This window comes from Muntiacus reevesi, chromosome 12 (genome assembly GCF_963930625.1).
Source record: "Muntiacus reevesi chromosome 12, mMunRee1.1, whole genome shotgun sequence".
Taxonomy (NCBI): Eukaryota; Metazoa; Chordata; class Mammalia; order Artiodactyla; family Cervidae; genus Muntiacus; species Muntiacus reevesi.
Genome location: NC_089260.1, coordinates 42736797 through 42755880, shown reverse-complemented (window position 1 = coordinate 42755880; position 19084 = coordinate 42736797). Strand labels below are relative to the sequence as shown.

The 19084-nt window shown below is 36.3% G+C and overlaps 1 protein-coding gene across 2 annotated transcripts in view; it reads left to right on the top strand.

Annotated features, from left to right (window-relative positions):
- The window catches only part of TERF1 (telomeric repeat binding factor 1), a 39873-nt gene extending 21387 nt beyond the window's left edge, over positions 1-18486 (top strand). Inside the window, exons 7-10 of one of the 2 annotated variants that reach the window (XM_065902868.1) lie at positions 1257-1316; positions 2766-2860; positions 9053-9162; positions 17323-18486. In XM_065902868.1, coding sequence (XP_065758940.1) covers positions 1257-1316; positions 2766-2860; positions 9053-9162; positions 17323-17499 — 442 coding nt within the window. In that variant the 3' untranslated portion in view covers positions 17500-18486. The remainder of the gene's footprint in view (positions 1-1256; positions 1317-2765; positions 2861-9052; positions 9163-17322) is intronic. The other variant, XM_065902870.1, reaches the window with a different exon arrangement.
- Positions 18487-19084: the final 598 nt, after the last annotated feature.

Below are 19084 nucleotides of genomic sequence, written 5' to 3'. Positions count from 1 at the left end.
TAAGCGCTGTGAGCCCCCATCTTAACTACTGATTTAAAGATGGGAGTTGGAGTCTGAATTGGATGGATATGGCATTGGTCACACCTCAGGACTGACCTCAGTTTTTAAGACCTATTTTGAGAAGTTGACTTTGCCTCCAGCAAAGTCGTTTGCCCTTCCAAATCTAGCTTAAAGATCACCTATAAGAAATCTAGCTGAGCTCTGAGCATTTGTCAGTTCCTGTATTCCCATAGCACCAAGTTATACCTCTGTAGGATGGCTTATCTTGGATAGTAACATACCTGTTTACCTGTAGATTTCTCTCTAGATGGAGAATTCTTTGAAAGTTCATAAATAGCTTTGAATCCTTGATGCCTGGTTCATTACCAGACATACATTAAATCTTATAGGGTACTAGACACCAGGAGAAAAACCAAAAGCTAGAGACAGAGTAAAGTTTAAGAATCAAGCAAATATTAAAACCATCCTGGGACTCACATTCACCAGTTTCAAAGCAAGAATCAATAAGATGCAAGTAAAACAAGGATAGGATCAAAAATGTGATTTCGAAGTCAGACAAATGCTAGGAAAGATGAAATGCTTATGCTGTCGGTACTAGATGAAAGAAATATTTTCATCTGGCAAAGCTTATAAACTGTTTGAGGCAATAATATTTATAGACTTGAAACAGAACAGTAGCAGACATTACATAATTTGTTGTTGAAGTTTACTGATAGACTTAAATGCTGAAGGAGTTGACGATCTGCTTCTAGAAAGTGTGAGCATGGAGCTGGGCCTCAAAGGACGGTTTACTGGTGGGTGGAAGAGGAAATGTCCTTTCAGTAGAGAGGAACAATTCCAGATGAATGCATGAAGCTGTAAATGGTCCTGCTGTGTTTGTTGGAGCTAATTTTAACTATAGCAAAGGAGAAAAATTTTATAAAAAGTTCAATTGAAGACTGCTAGGTAGGATAAGAAATTCATATTAATAAAGCTCCTTGAGAGAGTTTCTGAAAGAGTGATATTGTGAATGTTCAGTTACAGCATCACCTCTGCTGAACTTATGTTTGGGAAAGACGTTGATTTGGTGTCTCTGGAAAGCACATTTGGGCAAAAATGAGTCTTGTTGTAGTGGACTGTAAAGGTTCTAATTTTACCAGAGTTTCTTTCCAGAGATGCTTTTATAAATTGAAATTTGACTTGACTGTGTGGAAAGTACTATCCTTATGAACAATTTCTTATGTTTGCATTCTTACAAATGTTTTCTTCTTTTAAAGTGTTAGTGACAAACAGTCTGCGGTAACTGAATCCTCAGGGGATACAGTATCCTTATTGAGGTGAAGTAAATTTGACACTTTTCTTCTCTGTTTTTCAAATCTTTGAAGCAATTCATGCAAACCTAGGTAGATTATAATAGCTGCATGCAAACGCTATGATTTGAAGAATGTCACAAAGTCTTACTTACCTCAACAGATATTAAGACCCTTGAAATGGCAAACTGTGGAGACCTGCCTCTTCGGATCCTGGGTTGTTTCACATTGTTTCTGCAAGGAGCACACAAGCAAGGAGTCCTTGAATTTAAATCAGATAATTAGTAAACTTGATCGTATCAGAAACAAGGGCATGATGCTAGGGCAGGAGAGGGAAGGAGGTTACATTTCTGATAATGTCCCAAATCCTGATTTTAAGAAATTATTTTAAAAACTGTTTAATCTGCTATAAATTTTGTAACAGACAATGTAGCATATTCAGAGAGCAGAAAGTCTGCATGAGTGATTGCCAAGTATAGAGCAGTTGGGATGCTAAGTGGAACCTTGGAAGGGAGTGACTGATTTGGTGTGGAAGAAGTCACTGGAGATGAGGAATTAAGGGGCCAGGATGTTATCTGGTTTATTCATGTAAACATGAAAATAATTCATGGTAATGGCAGCACTCAGAAAAAGATCTGTGAATTATGGGAAGTGCTTTGGAAGGATAACAAATGATTATGGAAAATAGTAAATGGTGATATGCCTCAATGGCATGAATCCTCATAGGCTGAGGTTTCTATGAAACAGGATCCTGAAAGTGACAGTAAGAAACAGGAAGTACAGAAACCCACCTGCAAAACCCTCTGGGTCATGGAATGTGGAAGATGAAGCTAATCTTTACTCAAGGCCGTGAACAGAGAAATGTCCCCAGGGGAGAGCTAGACTTTAGACAAGGTGTAGAAGTTGAGACTGGCATTCCAGAGCGCACACAAAGTTTGAGAAGGGAGGGAAAACGTTTGTGGTTGCATTAGCATTTCTGGGGTAGAAGTATAGATTTTAGGTGATAATAAAAGAGCTGCCTAAGCTTAAGTAAACTTTTTTCCCCTCTCATTTTAGTTTGCCCCTTTATAAGTTATAATAATACAAACTTTGCAGAATTGTCCAAAATTTCTGTCCCTTCCTATATTTCCAAACAATCCTACCTTTCCAAAAAGCCCTTTTTCAGAATCTATAATCGTGATATCTACCATCATGTATAAAAGAATTTTTAAATTTCTCCAATTGAAAGGCCAGAAGGATCTTGATTTCTGAGTAAATGAAGTGGAGAAAATAAATGATGGGAGAGCAGAAAGTCTTGACAACAAAAATCTTAAAGAGACCAAAGGTTAAGATGGGGTACTAAGCAAGGGGAACACCAAAGGAAACAGGCCAAAGTAGAAGCAGGTCCTAGATAGAGACTGAGACAAATCCTCTACCTTTTCCCATAGCCTTTCTAGTCTTTGCAGAAAAAATCACAAGCTTTTGTGTTTCATTTAGGTCTCACAAAAATCTCTTCTTATCTAAGTTGAAACGTGGAAATGAACAAGATTTTAAGAAGAAAGAGGAAAGAGTGGAAACTCTTCAAAGTCAAAGTAAGTACATTTACTACAGGTTTAGGAATGGAGAATTGATACTTCCTTGAGAGCAGTCCAACCCTTGACCTAACATCTCAACGTACAGACATACTTCAGAAAAGGAAAACACAAAGGGATTAAATGCCTTGGGTTCATAGAGTTAATTAGAGGTGATGCTTAATTTAGAAAGTTATAGTTGGTGCTTGTTATTTATGGTAATATTCTTTAAAGTCATCCTGAACACTTAGTGAATATTAAACGCTTACAGAGGAGTACAGGGTTAGGTTCTTTTGAGCCTCTGGTGACAACATTTTCGTCAACTGTTCAAAATATAACTTTGTTCTATGTGTTTTTGTTGAAAGTCACCTTATTTAGTATATATTACTGATTCATTACTGGAAAAGGAAATGGCAACCCACTCCAGTATTCTTGCCAGGAGAATCCCATGGGCAGAGGAGCCTGGTAGGAGTCCATGGGGTCACAAGAGTCAGACACGACTTAGCAATTAAACCACCACCACCACTGATTCATTAACGTTGAATCCACGGTCAACAGCCCTGTAACTCATGCCTAAATGATGCTTATCTAACACACATACTTTTTTCTATAAGGAACATCATACATAGCCTTCTTGCACTTAGGAACCCTAGATAACACTTCCACAATACACTTGGGAACCATTTTAAACAGCAAAATTACCCCTGAAAGCCCAAAAATACAGCACTAAATAGACTGTAAAAAGAATTATTTCTAGTGTGGGAACTGAAATAGGAAGACAGAACTTCACCTCATTTAACCTCAGCTGGGAACATGACTCAGATATTTTGCCACTCTGTGCATGTCCACAAAAGCACTGCAGGTTTTGATTTTTGATTTACAGCTTTCAACAGTTAGGTGAATTTTCAAATACCAGAATCCATGACTATTGTGAGGATGACTATATATAGAATCTAACTACTCTCCTCATTGCATTTAGAGTTTATTATCCTTATAAAAAACATTGCTTCATTAAAAAAACAACAGTAACCAAAAAAATCTTAAAAGCAGTCCATAATTATTTTCAATTACAATTTGATTATAAATTCCTCCATGGTATGCATTCATTCAAAAAATGTTTATTGAACCTATTGTGTTCTAATGCAAAGATTTTTAAATATTTTTGACTCAAATCTAAATATTTAATGATCAATATAAAAATAATAGACGTACCACCTTGATGCCAGGTACATGGTAGACCTGCAGTAATACTTCTTAAAAATTTTTATTGGTGTATAATTGATTTACAGTGTTGTGTTTCAGGTGTACAGCAAAGTGAATCTGTTTCACAAATACATACATACACTCTGTTTTAGATTGTATTCCTATATAGGCAACTACAGAGTACTGAGTAGAGCTCCCTGTGCTGTAATATATGCAGTAAATATTAATTGAATAAATTTATTCATAGTGGATGGCCAATGATAGGGCAAAGAAATACTTGCTTCAGTGAAGGTCCTGGTGAAGTTCCTAGAAATAACTAGAGATCAAAATTTTAATTTTAGTGTATGTGCTGCCAAAGTGAGCACTGGAGTAATAATTCTAAACTAAAATAATTGAGGGGTTTTTCCTGGATTTTTAATTTCATAATACAAAGTTCAGAGAAATGGAAGCATATACTTTTCTACACTGTAGTTGATCAGTAATTAGACTGATGAAGGCCGTAATCCCTTTGTAGAGTGATTTGACAGTGACTGTGAATATTAAACAGACGATCCTATGAGTTTTAGTACATTTCTTAACTTTTTGTTAGTTGTTAGTAGTATATACGTGTGTGTGAGTGTGCGCGCGCGCATGCACATGCTTAGTTTGTCAGTCATGTCCGACTTTTTATGACCCCACTGTCCATGAAAGTTTTCAGGCAAGAATACTGGAGTGGGTTGCCATTTCCTCCTCCGGGGGATCTTCCTGACCCATGGATCAAACCCACATCTGTTGCATCTCTTGCATCACCTGAGTTCTATGCAAAAAAAATTTCACCAGTATTCAGTGAAATGATTAATATTTGAATTAGAAGCTTTTTACCCATAAACTCATTTAATCCTCAAAACAATCTGAATCAGTGCATTTGTTTTTTAATCAGCCCCATTTTACAGATGAGAAGGCCAAGACAAAAAGAGGTTGAGTGTAGAAAGCCCTTGGTCATACAGATCATGAACAGAACTAGAGCCACAATAACATTTCTGAGTTTTTAGAGCCCATGTCCTTAAATGTTGAGATAGATAAACTGCCTCAAGGGGAGGATAGAATCGAAGCAAATAAAAATTTATTAAAAAGTGATGAGGTTACATATGTACTTAAAAGTATATTTACATTTAATTTTTAAGAGGTGAAACTGGAGGATTCAGTGAAGTACTCGTTAATGCTATATCATAAGAAATATATCAGTAAACTATGATTCCTTCAAAATGAAGAATAAATAATAGGAAATACTTTGATAGCTTGAGTCAGATTGCCTCTATAACAGTAAATATAAACTTCAGACTACTGTTGATTTCAGCTGTAATGGTGAGAGTAGCAAAAAAAAGAAAAGATTTGATTAAATACAGTATTCTTTGGAAATATTTTTCCTCGCAACTTTGCAGATTTTGTTTCTTTATTTTCTAACTGAATGAGTGTTGCTGTGGGCAGTTTGATATCAACCTGACTCGCCTCCCTTTGTATATGAGTGGCTTTTTCTTCATAGATGCCCAGTTTTTCTAATTTGTGCATTTAATGCCATAAATTCTCCTTTTATTACTGTCTTAGTTTCATCCCTATATGTTATATTTTTATTTTCATCAAAATATATTTTTTACTTCCCTTGAGACTTTTCTCTTTGATCATCTGGACTATTAAGAAGCTGTTTGTTAAATTTTCAAATATTTAAAGATATCCTAGAGATATTAATAGAAATGATATTAATAGAAATGATATTAATAGAAATCATTTTCTATTAATGATTTACAGTTAATTCTGTTCCAGCCTGAAGATGTACTTTGTAGGATTTCTTTTTCTTTTTTAAGACTAAATTATGGCCTAGAATGTGGTCTATCTTGGTGACTGTTGATGTACACTTAAGAATGTGAATTCTGGTGCTCGCTTCAGCAGCACATATACTAAGAATGTGAATTCTGCTATCATTGAGTGTGCAGTGTCGATTAGGTCAAATTGATTCATAGTGCTTTTCAGATGTTCTATATGTATGCTTACTTTTTGTCTTCTTGTTCTACTAATTACTGAAAGAAAGAAGTATTGAAGTGTCCAGCTATGATTATGAATTTCTCTTCATTGTTAATCTGTTATTGTTTCCTTTTTGCCTTTTTAGTCCTCTATCACCTGTTTGAACAGTTCACAATATGAAAATCTCTGTTCATAACGGTGTGGTTTCCATTAGCCTTTACCAACACATATGGTCTCCCCCTGCAGTGATACCACATCGTCTCTATCACTGTAGTTTAGAAATAACTCAGTATGTGACAGTAATTTCCTTCATCATGCTGCTATTCTTTAGGAACATCTTAAGTATTCTTGGTGTTTTCATCCTCCATGTTGTCAGGGGTGGGAGGAAACTTCATGAAAGATGGCAAGCAGTGAAGCTGCTACCACTCCATAGGTGCCAGAAAGTGTACAACAAGACTCAGTGGGTCAGAACAGGGCAGTTTGCTACAGCACAGCAGGTTGTATATGGCAACAGCATGGTTGTGCTGGTTTCCCTCGCCAGGTCCCAAAGACAGCATAATGCAGCCAGGTAGATGCTGCACAGGCAGTAGGTTGTATTGGAAAGAGGAACTCAGGACCAAGGGTACTTTTTGAGTAAGCAACAACCAAAACATTGTAGCAAATAAATCCAGTTCACTTCTCCAGGAGAGAGTAGCTACATGGTGGTCAGCCTGTGGTTCCGGTGACCTATTTAGGTACCTGAAATAGGTACTTGCAGTTTACTAACTTCAGAAACTGTTTAGTAAAGTCTTGTACCTTCAGCAAGAACTACAGGAATGCTCAGAGCTCATGATTAATTACCTCTCCTTAGACGTCATTTTAGAATAATCTTGTTAAGTTCTACAAAGAACCCTGTTGAAATTTTATTTGAAATTACATTGTAATAGATAATTTTGGAGAGAGCTGATGCATTTATATTATCTTCCTATGCACAAAAGCATTTCTCTATTTAGAGTGTCTTATGTTATTTTTCTTACAGCATGTATGCGTGTGTGCACACACTTAACAAATATAGTAAAACTTTATAATTTACTGCATGTAGATGTTGACTACTTTTGCTAGATTTATCCCTAAGAATGTTTTATATTTTGTTACTATTGTTAATATTATCTTTTGATTATTTAAATATTTTAACTGTTGCTAATGTACAGAAATACTGTTGAGTTTTGTTTATTGATCTTGTATGAAACCATCTTGCTAAAACCCTTTTTTAATTCTATGTGTAGATTCTTTTAGGTTTCTATACAGTACAATAGGGATGAGGGGCTCCAACTCTGTGCAGTCAACACCATACTGCCATCTCTGCCTCAGAAACAAAGGGATTGATAACTGACTTACCTGAGGGTAAGCAGCTGAAATAGGTGGCATAAAATCAGAACTCAAACCCTAGTTCTTTTGATTCCACATATTATGATCTCTAATCGAACATAAACTTTTCTGCACACTTAAAAAGATTTGTAAAATGAAAACATAGAAACTATATTTATTTTAAAAAATCTGTATAAGTGAACCTATGTAATTGAAACCCACATCATCCAAGGATCAACTAAATATATACACTTTTCTTTCAATAATGACCATTCTATTTCTTTTCAGTTGCATATACATTTATTTCTTATCCTACTAAACTGTAAATAAGAGAGAAAGATTTATTTCTTATACTGTGTCAGATATTCCTTAAACATTACTTTAAGAAACTACAATGATCCTATAAGGTAAATATTCCTTTTTTTAGCAGATGATGGCAAGACAGGCATTGGGAGGTGAAATGACTTGTTCAGAGGCATGAGAGAATCAAGATTCAAAGCACATTCCCTCTGATTTTTTTTCTTTGTTTTGTTTGGTTTTTTGCAGCTCTATAACTTTGACAATCAGCAGTTAGTCCTCATTCACACTGCCTGTAGATTTTTTTTAAGTAGTGGTAGTTAAATAAATAACAAATATATAAATCTTCTTTGATGAATCCTCATTACATTTTGCAGAGAAGGCAATGGCACCCCACTCTAGTACTCTTGCCTGGACAATCCCATGGACGGAAGAGCCTGGTGGGCTGCAGTCCATGGGGTCACTAAGAGTTGGACACAACTGAGCGACTTCACTTTCACTTTTCACTTTCATGCATTGAAGAAGGAAATGGCAACCCGCTCCAGTGTTCTTGCCTAGAGAATCCCAGGAACGGCAGAGCTTGGTGGGCTGCTATCTGTGGGGTCACACAGAGTCAGACATGACTGAAGCGACTTAGCAGCAGCAGCAGCAGCATTACATTTTCTGAGACAACCGCACACAGCTAGATGCAGTATGAGACAGTCCTTATTTTTTTGGCCCAGGCAGCTTTGTTAAGCGCAGTGTCAGTGCATACATACGGAGTTCTCATCTCCTTCATGGCGTCTTTCCAGATCTCTTTGAATGCCAGAGGGTCTTCTTTCTTTCTTTTTGGCTGCACTGGGTCTTTGTTACCATGTACAGGCTTCAGGGCGACTCCAGTTGTGGTGTGTGGGCTTCTCACTGCTGTGACTTCTCTGATTGCAGAGCCTGAGCTCTGGGCACCTGGACTTAGCTGCCTACAGCATGTGGGGTCCTCCCAGAGCAAGAATTGAACCCTGTGCCTCCTGCGTTGGCACATAAGTTCTCAACCACGAGACTACCAGGGAAGCCCCCACAAGTGCTTCTTGAAACCTACTCCATTGATAAATTTGTGGATGTTGATGGTGCCATCTCATTGATGGCAGAGTGCCCCTTCTCGCCACCCTCTGCAGGAGCGATTCTGCCAGGCCCTTGTTGGAAAGGAAACACATGCCCCCTGATTTTCAAAGGCTGATTTTTGCATTTATACCATATTGCTTCCAGATTCAAAGGAAAAAGATTAAACAGGTTTTTTTAATAGCTATAAAATAAATAGGAATTTCATGATAACCTTTAAAAATATAATCTTTTAATGTGGGCAGTTTTTGATGACAGTGTTTCTACTTTTAGGTGGAAGAAAGAAAAAGGAGAACAGTAGGCGAGCCACTGAAAGCAAGAGAATACGTATTTTAAAAAGTCAGCCTGTAACTCCTGAAAAGCATCGATCTAGGAAAAAACAGGTACTTGTTTATTTTACTTTAATAATGCTAAATGTATGTTAAAGTCATAAGGAGTAATTGTGATTATTTCACATTATTTCTGTTCAACTCTAAAAAATCTTGAGAATAAAATGTTTCCTCTTTGCCATCTTAGATAAGTTGATCAAAATGCCTGTTCAGAGTTCACTCACATTTTAAAGATAATCTTAAGCTTGGTATTAATGACATTTATTTAGAATTATCCATCCTACAGTCCATTTATCAGATGTAGGGTAAAACTTAAATCCACACGGTAAAACTTACTTTCGTATCTTCCTAACAGAGGTTCAGTTTAAATAAGATTTTTGTGTGCTTTAAAAAAGGAGATACCATTTGATATAGAATTTTCCTATTCAGAAATCTGAGTCAGTTTTAGGACTCACTCATTTGTTTTTCCTCTCAGTGATTATAGTCCTGTGCTATCTGTCCAGTTTCTGAAACCATTGTTTATTGTATTTTATCTGGTTTTCTAGTTGTTTACAGTAGATGAGTAAATTATTTAAGATGATTTTTTTTTTTTATAAGCTGTTTGCAAATGGTTCATTGTTGATATGTTGGGATAGGGTCAAGTCCTGGACTCTCCAGGTTGGTCTAAAATCCAGAAGTCTCTGCCTTATATACTTATCTTTCCCTGTGGTTCTTCTGGTAACAATTCTAAGTGGAATTATAGGTGTTACTTAGAGATATACATCAAGAAAACAGTTTCTCTTTTTTTTATATTTGAAACAACATGTGGGATATCAACTGTGAAATTAAAGAATAGAATATAGGTGATATTGTCTATCACTGTTTATTATGCCAAAAAATTCTGTGTCTGGTTTTATTTCTAGCTTTCTACTGTTGGCATTTTGGTGGGATAACTTGTTAAATGAACGACCAATTTTATCTTATTTTGTATTGAGATTTGAATTCTTTCAAAATTTTGATTACAGTAGTCTTGCACAGTTTCTTGGACAATTTCTTTCTCCTGCATTTGTATGTTAAACAAACAAAGGTATTTTTGCCTGCCTTATCACAATTTAAAAAGAGGCCGTCCTTTGTAAATTTATTCAGAAGAAAAGTAAGTGGCTTTCAACAATAAAGACTTTTTTCCCATGGATGGTATGTGATGGGAATTATTATACAGTATTTTTAAATTATAAATGATATCATTGTTTAATATATATCATCTGTTTTATTTTAAAACATGCCTATACTACATACGGCACCAACATACAGATATGACAAGAAACAAACCAACAGTCCTGTCTCAGCAGGCAATGAGTTCAGTCTGTGTCTTGAGATTGACTATTATTTTTCACAGTAAGAGAAAAAAAGGATAGGATAGGAAAGATGAAAAGAACATTATTCCCAACTCTGTTTGAGGAATCGGAGTGAGAAAGTGGAAGGATGTTTCAGTTTTTAAAGCTCCAAAGCCCCTTCTCTCCAGTCAGTTGGTGTTTCAGTATGGACCCTGGGGTGGTAGACCAGCTGGACTTGAGCAGCACAAGGGCACACTGTTTAAAATAGCATCCATGTGTTACTGCAAACAGTGGGAGGAATGGACTGTGCTTTCAGACTGATAGTTTACTCCTTCCTGTTTTATGAACCCATAAAGTTTAGAGGATATCAGAACTGCACCACCACAATTGTGACACAGCATCTGCTCAGTATAAAAACTTTGGTGGGGGGAATCCAGTTGGCCCTTGGGAAAAAATGTCCTGCATTGGATGGTGCCAATACTTAATACTCAGTTATGAACCCACAAGAATATGTGCTTTATAATGAAGACTAGAAATCAGGTCTCTAAATCCAGCTGCTTTTTAAAATTAGTATTTTATATGATTATGTTTGCCTCCCACATCTTTCCTCTGAGGCAGAAAGTAAAGGGGTAGAAAACTGGTAGGTTCTATTCTCAGAGACACACACAAGGTTTCTTTCTGTTTGGGGACTACTATGGTTCTCAGTTTCTAGAACAGTTGAGTCTCTCTCTGGCAGCTTCCGCAGCATCTGAGATCTCCATATTCCTGAACAATGCCAATCTGAAGGTTTTGTGTCATGGGAGAAAGAGGTCACCACTTTAGCTCTGGCTTTCTCTTATCTGAGAGAAGTAAAGGGGGCAGGTAGGAGCAGACCTTTGAGTCATCAAGTCATTACTGGAGAATACAGTAGAACAAGCCTGTAACTTGCCTGGTGGCCATGTAAGGAACAATCCCTTCTCCAAAGTATAGATTTATTATTTATCAGATAAAATAGATGCCTTTGAAATGATTTATATGAACTAGTGGAAGGTAGTTGCTCATTACATATTTCAAAGTTTAGATTTTTGACTTGATTACTCACACCAAATCAGGCTTTAAAAATAGACCAAACTAGGCTAGAAGGTATACATTTCAACAGATAAGAAAGTGCAAAATGCCTGTGCCATTTACTGACATAGCACTAGATCCAAGGACTACATTGGTGTAAATAAACGATACCATTTTTAAAGCATTGGGTTTTTTTCCTAAAAGACATTAGAAGTGATATGCAATTTTAAAATGTAAGTTGTATAACTTTTTAACCTTAAGGAAAGAAAAGATCAGTGCATTTTAATTTGTTCTGTGCTGTCTATATCTTGAGTTATGAGCATGGCTAGATTTAATTTTATTTTTTTCAAGAAAGCAAAAGACAGAATAGTACCAAGGGCACAGTTTTTGCTCTTGACCTGAAATACATTATCTTAGACTCTTAGTTAACCATGTGTCACTATGGAGGGAATCTAGTGTAATAGGTCACCAGTACAAAGTAAAGAAATGAAAGCATGTTAAGCAAAAAAGTAAACTTATGAAATTATGCTGTCCTTATATTTTCTTTCTAATCTTAACACTGGTAAGTCCATTGTGTCACTTATTCAGTTCCATCTATGAACAATAGAGGTTGACCTCTTTAAGTTTTCTCTTTTATTTTTGTTTTTGGCCACGCTGTGTGGCTTGAGTGATCCTAGTTTCCCAACCAGGGATGGAGGACTATAGTTTCTGTTTGCTGTATGATTACTAATATATTCCATATGGTGTTTTTTAAGACTCTTTCCCCTTTAAATCATAGATGAAATTAAGCAAGGACTGTAAAAAAAAAAAAAAAAGCATTGAGATCAAACAAAATAAGCCATAATCATGAAGTAACAATAATATATCAAGTTACAGTTGCTCCTTTTCAGTAGAAGAAAAAAAATTAAATGTTTAATGTTAAACATTGTGCTTTTCAATTAACTTTTACTGACAAAATTATAACTTCTAGATCAAAGGTTGACAAACTCTATAAAGGGCTAGGCAGTGAGCCATATACAGTTTCTGTCACATATTCTTCTCTTTATTGAAAGCAACTTTTTAAAATGTAAATACCGTTGTTTGACTCCTGCGCTATACAGGGGGTAGTAGCCTGCCTAACGTTGCTGTATATGATCCACTGGAAATACCATTTAAACTTTGGTTGCACTAAATAGTATAGAACCTAAATAGTATTCAAGCAGAGAATGTTATTTCTTCAGAGAAAGGGCTTTTTATTTTATCAGATATCATCTGTGCTCTCTATTAAATATTACTGAGATTAAAACAAGGAAACAGTGCTATGTATATAAGATTTGCACAAATCAAAGCCTACTTTTTAAAACAGAATAAATGTATGGCAGCTTCTTACACAACAAAAATTCTTAACTTGAAAGACTATAAAATTGATAGGTTTTTTTAAGAGGATTCTAAATGGCTCCTGAAATTTCATGTAAAATTTTATGTACCTTCACTTGTCTGCAAAGTGGATCCATAGCTTTCATCACATTCTGAAAAGATTTACATGAACCCAGAGATTAATCAGTAAGTACATCCCTCTCCCCTTTAAACTCCTCACTGCACACATGCAGAATTTATATCTCCTTTGGTTTTGTGTCAGTTAGTAATGAGGAGTATGGTGAGGCTTTTAGGAGTGGTGACTGGTGAGGGAAGTGGGCTGGCTTGTCAGGACAGAAGGTCGTAGGACAGATGTCGGTCTTTGTCTAGAGGGTGAGTAGCCTACACTTGTAGGCAGCACCATTGCTGATAGGTGACAGCTCAGACAAACTTCCGCAGGAGGTTTAGTGGTGCTCACTGCCAGTTTTATGGCATTGAGTCGTACACAAGATAATTTTGATCTCATGTTTGTGTACAAGCACCTTGAGTTTCTTTTTGGTATGTCAGACAGTTAAGCTGGATTCTCTTTTCCCTCCTTTTAATTGCATCTTGTTATTGTTTAGTCATTAAGTCATGTCCAGCTCTTTGTGACCCCATGCACTGCAGCACACCAGTCTTCCTGGCCTTCACTATCTCCCGGAGTTTGCACAAACCATGTCCATTGAGTCAGTGATGCCATTCAACCATCTCATCCTCTGTCGCCCCCTTCTCCTCTTGCCCTCAATCTTTCCCAGCATCAGGGTCTTTTCCAAATGAGTCATCAAGTGGCCAAAGTTTTGGAGCTTCAGCATCAGTCGAATATTCCAGTGAATTTTCAATTGCCATCTTAGCCATTTTAAAGTGTATAGTTCAGTGTCATTAAACACCTCCTGTGCTACCATTACCACAATTCATCCACAGAGCTCTTTTTATCTTACAAAACTGAAACTCTGTACCCATTAAATAGTAACACCTCATTCACCCCACCCCCACAAGCATCTGGCAACCAACTTTCTACTTTATCTCAATTTGACTATTGTAGGTACTTCATATAAGTGGAAATCTACGTATTTTTTTCTTTTGTATTTGACTCCTTTCACTTAGCATAATGTCCTCATTTACCTTGAGGACAAGATAAAGATCGTTTCCCTTGTAGTATGTGTCAGAATCTTCCTTTTTAAGGCTAATGATATTGTGTTTATATACCAAATTTTGCTTATGCAGTTCTCCATCAACGTACACTTGAGTTGCTTCCACTTTTTGTCTATTATGTGTAATACTGCTGTCAATAGGGGTGTGCAAATTTCAAGTCTCTGCACTCAGTTCTTTTGGCTATATACAAAAGAATATAGAATTCTCCCCACTGGTAAAATCGTTGGGTCACATGATGCTTTTAATTTTTAAGGAACCACCACACTGTTTTCCTTAGCAGTCACACAAGTTTTTGTTACCACCAGTGGCACATAAGAGTTCCAGTTTCTCCATATCCTCACCAGCACGTGTTATTTTCTGTGTTTGGTTGGTTGTTTGATGGTATACCTCCTAATGGGTTTGAGGCAATATCTGCTAGGGTTTTGGATTTACTTTTCTGTAATGATTAAGTGACATTGAGCATGTTTTCAAGTGCTTATTGACCATTTGTATATCTTTTTTGGAGAATTGTTCTACTCAAGACCTTTATTCATTTTAAAAATGTATTTGTAGTAAAACATAGCATAAAATTTGTCACCTTAATTGTTTTTTAAGTGTATGATTCACTGGCATTAAATGCATTCACATTGTTGTGCAGCAGCTTCCAGAGCTTTTTCATCTAGCGAAACTGAAACACTATGCTCATTAGACAGCCCCCCATTTCCCCTCCTCCTGTTCCCGTCAACCATTGTTCTGCTTTCTGTTTCTGGGAATCTGACTATTGTAGATATCTCACGTAAGTGAAATCATACAATATTTGCCTATTCATGACTGATGATGGATGAATTTTTAAACCAAATGTGAGTCAGCTGGGGAAATCATTCATAGTTCAGAAACAGTAAATAATCATTCAGATGACCCTATAGATTGTTCCTCAGCATGTCAGTAGAAGGAATAGTTAGTTGGTCACCTCTAGCAAATGCCAGTAATCTTTTTCTGTGTATAATACTGAATTTGGTTTTTAAAATTTATCAGTCATTTTCTCCAAAAACAAAATAATGTATCTCTAATTAGTTTGTGTTAGTTGTGTTCTCAGAAATCTGTTGGAGGAAGTGAGAAGGTTTGAGTTTTGTGTGTGTGTGTGTATGTACTTTTCCCAACATAGAACAGGGTTTTCACTGAGTTCATTAGGGAAGAATTAAATATTCATGAGTTCTATTTGGTATTACATGAATCCTACACATCTCTAAGGCTTCCCAGGTGGGCATTAGTGGTAAAGAACTTGCCTGCCAGTGCTGGAGACAAAGGAGACTCGGGTTCAATCCCTGGGTTGGAAAGATCCCCTGGAGGAAGAAAGAGCTACAACTCCAGTATTCTTTTTTATTATTATTTATTTATATTAGTTGTAGGCTAATTACTTTACAATATTGTAGTGGTTTTTGCCATACATTGACATGAATCAGCCATGGATTTGCATGTGTTCCCCATCCTGAACCCCGTTCCCTCTTCCCTCCCCATCCATCCCTCTGGGTCATCCTAGTGCATCAACCCTGAGCACTTGTCTCATGCATCCAACCTGGGCTGGCGATCTGTTTCCCAATTGATAATATACATGTTTCAATGCTATTCTCTCAGATCATCCCACCCTCGCCTTCTCCCATAGAGTCCAAAAGTCTGTTCTATACATCTGTGTCTCTTTTTCTGTCTTGCATATAGGGTTATTGTTACCGTCTTTTTAAATTCCATATATATACTGTATACTGTATATATGTATTGTATTGTATACTGTATACTGTATTAGTATACTGTATTGGTGTTAGTTAGTATACTGTATTGGTGTTTTTCTTTCTGGCTTACTTCACTCTGTATAATGGGCTCCAGTTTCATCCATCTCATTAGAACTGATTCAAATGTATTCCTTTTAATGACTGAGTAATATTCCATGGTGTATATGTACCACAGCTTCCTTATCTATTCGTCTGCTGATGGGCATCTAGCTTGCTTCCATGTGCTGGCTATTATAAACAGTATTCTTGCCTGGAGAATTCCATGGACAGAGGAGCCTGGCTGGCTACAGTCCATTGTGCCGCAAAGAGTTGGACATGATTGAGGACGCATGAGAGAGAGGAAGAGGGAGAGAGACATATCTCTAATCTATTAACAGCTATAGAATTTTAAGAGACATTGTGGGCATAAGCCAGACAAATTGGGTTTGTGATGGATGAGCTTCCCAGGTGGCTCAGATGGTAAAGCGTCTGCCTGCAATGCGGGAGACCCGGGTTTGATCCCTGGGTTGGAAAGATCTCCTGGAGAAGGAAATGGCAACCCACTCCAGTGTGCTTGCCTGGAGAATCCCATGGACAGAGGAACCTGGTAGGCTACAGTCCATGGGGTCACAAAGAGTCGGACACGATTGAGCGACTTCACTTTCACTTTTACTTTAGTTCTCACACCTTACAGCTGTCTGATGTGGGGTAGCAGAGTCATAGTGTGTCATGTAAAATAAACAGTAATATAGTCAGGACCCTTGACAATATCACCACAACAAGATCTTACAGAAATCTAAGATATATTCACAGAATTTCTTCCACCATTAAGAAATTGTAACATATTGGTTTTTTAAAATGTGTATTTAGATATGTTTTTTAAAGAATTGTTTCAGATATTACTCAGCCATTAAAAAGAATTCATTTGAATCAGTTCTAATGAGATGGATGAAACTGGAACCCATTATACAGAGTGAAGTAAGCCAGAAAGAAAAAGACCAATACAGTATACTAACGCATATATATGGAATTTAAAAAGATGGTTAATGATAACCCTATATGCAAAACAGAAAAAGAGACACAGATGTATAGAACAGACTTTTAGATTCTGTGGGAGAAGGCGACGGTGGGATGTTCTGAGAGAACAGCATTGAAACAAGTATACTATCAAGGGTGAAAGAGATCGCCAGCCCAGGTTGGATGCATGAGACAAGTGCTCAGGGCTGGTGCACTAGGATGACCCAGAGGGATGGGATGGGATGGGAAGGGAGGTGGGAGGGGGGATCGGGATGGGGAACACACGTAAATCCATGGCTGATTCATGTCAATGTATGGCAAAAACCACTACAATATTGTAAAGTAATTAGCCTCCAACTAATAAAAATAAATGGAAAAAACTAAAAGAATTGTTTCTGGGAATAACTGTTCTACTTTTTATCCACTTTTGGCAGATATTAGCTAGACTTATTGTGATGATCATTTCACAATACATATGAATACTGGATCATTATGTTGTACACCCGAAACTAATGCTATTTGTCAAGAACTGTTCTGTGATTAACTATCCTACTTTTCATCAAAAGGCATGGCTTTGGGAAGAAGACAAGAATCTGAGATCTGGCGTGAGGAAATACGGAGAGGGAAATTGGTCTAAAATACTATCACATTATGAATTCAACAACCGAACAAGCGTCATGTTGAAAGACAGATGGAGGACTATGAAGAAGCTAAAACTGATCTGTTCAGACAGTGAAGACTGAGAGTGTTTGCAGAGCTTGATGAGACGACAGTTTAACACTCTGGTCACTGCATGTTGTTTGAAAGTTGGTCATTAATGTAGTTTAAAATTCTGTTTAAAGCATTACAGTATTTTTTCTGTGGCACAATCATTCAATATGAGGATTTGTGCTGTTAGGAGCATTACCATCATTGTATTCTTTAAGAATCTTTTTCCTTTGATAAAACAAATTTTTTTGAACCCTAGTGCTTTCAATCCTCCTACCTCCAAACCCTATTCCAATAAGAAAGTGAAAGCCTGATTACAGGGAAAATATATTGCTGTTAACCTGCTATCTATGTGTGGGCTGACTTCAACTCCGTGACACACGTAAAAGTGAAGTGTCTAAATCAGTGAGTAAGAGGCCTTTGACATAAGGGGTAATGATTTATGACCTTAATATGTTAATTACTAACACATTTGCTTATAGAATGATAAATGTACAGAGTAATCTATGAGATATACTTAAATTTTCCTTTTAAGTAGTTTCATTTTAAAGGAAATAACTTGAAAATGTAATACCCATAGGACAAAATTTATACTACTACCAAGAATAGCTTATGTTTCATTTACGTACATTTGACTTTGGTTCTGGTGTTAAAACTTTGACAGATAGTTTAAATAAAGCTTCTTTGTAACCTGGTGCCATAAATATCAATTTCTCCGATATTTTCATTTAATTAAATATCAGGCCTAAATGGCATTCTGTAAATGTTTGAATTGACTTCAAACATAATCATTTTAATATCTGTGATAGATAGTAAATAAGCAAGATCCTGCACACCTTATTAGACAACTTTTGAGTTTTTACCAACACATTCTTTAGAGAATTTTGTCAAAAACTAGAATTATTTAGCATTTTGAGTTATGTATGTTTTAGTAACAAGTATGTGAAAATGCTTAAGTATTTGCACAAAAAATTAAATGATTATTTTGTCATTTGTTTTTCTTATTAAAGTTTTATACATTACTTTCTCATTTTTGCTGTTTGTTGTCTTTTATGTATAATAAATTAAAGTATGGATAATCTCTCCTGATTCTGTCTGTCCCGCTACAGTACTAGTTGCCATCACTGTGTTTACTGCAGACATTTTGATGATCAGTGCCAAAGCTGATGATTTTATTTATGAGCCAAAATAGACCAGTTTGTCAACCTCTTTCCAAACACCCTAAATCATCAGATCTAAACTGATAGGAACTGTAAGATGCTCAGTTATTTCATGTGCCACTAAAAAAGATCACTAAGAATTATGCTATAATGTGGTGCTTTCTTATTTAGAATTTTATTTTTAATTAAAGAACTGTTATAGATTTATGTAAGCATAGGTTTTTATTATATAACTTGTGGACACATTAAAAAGGAAAAGTGAAATAAATTGGGTTATTGTATTCCTAAATGCTTCCTCATTTTTATCTGAATACTTTGAATTTTTAAACTGAAATTTATTCAGACATCTAGACTCACCTCCAGTTGTAAGAAATAATTGGTCCTTGTACACCTGCTCCAGCTTACCCCAGTGTTAGTTAAACCACAATAAGTCACCATCAGATTATTGATATAAATAATC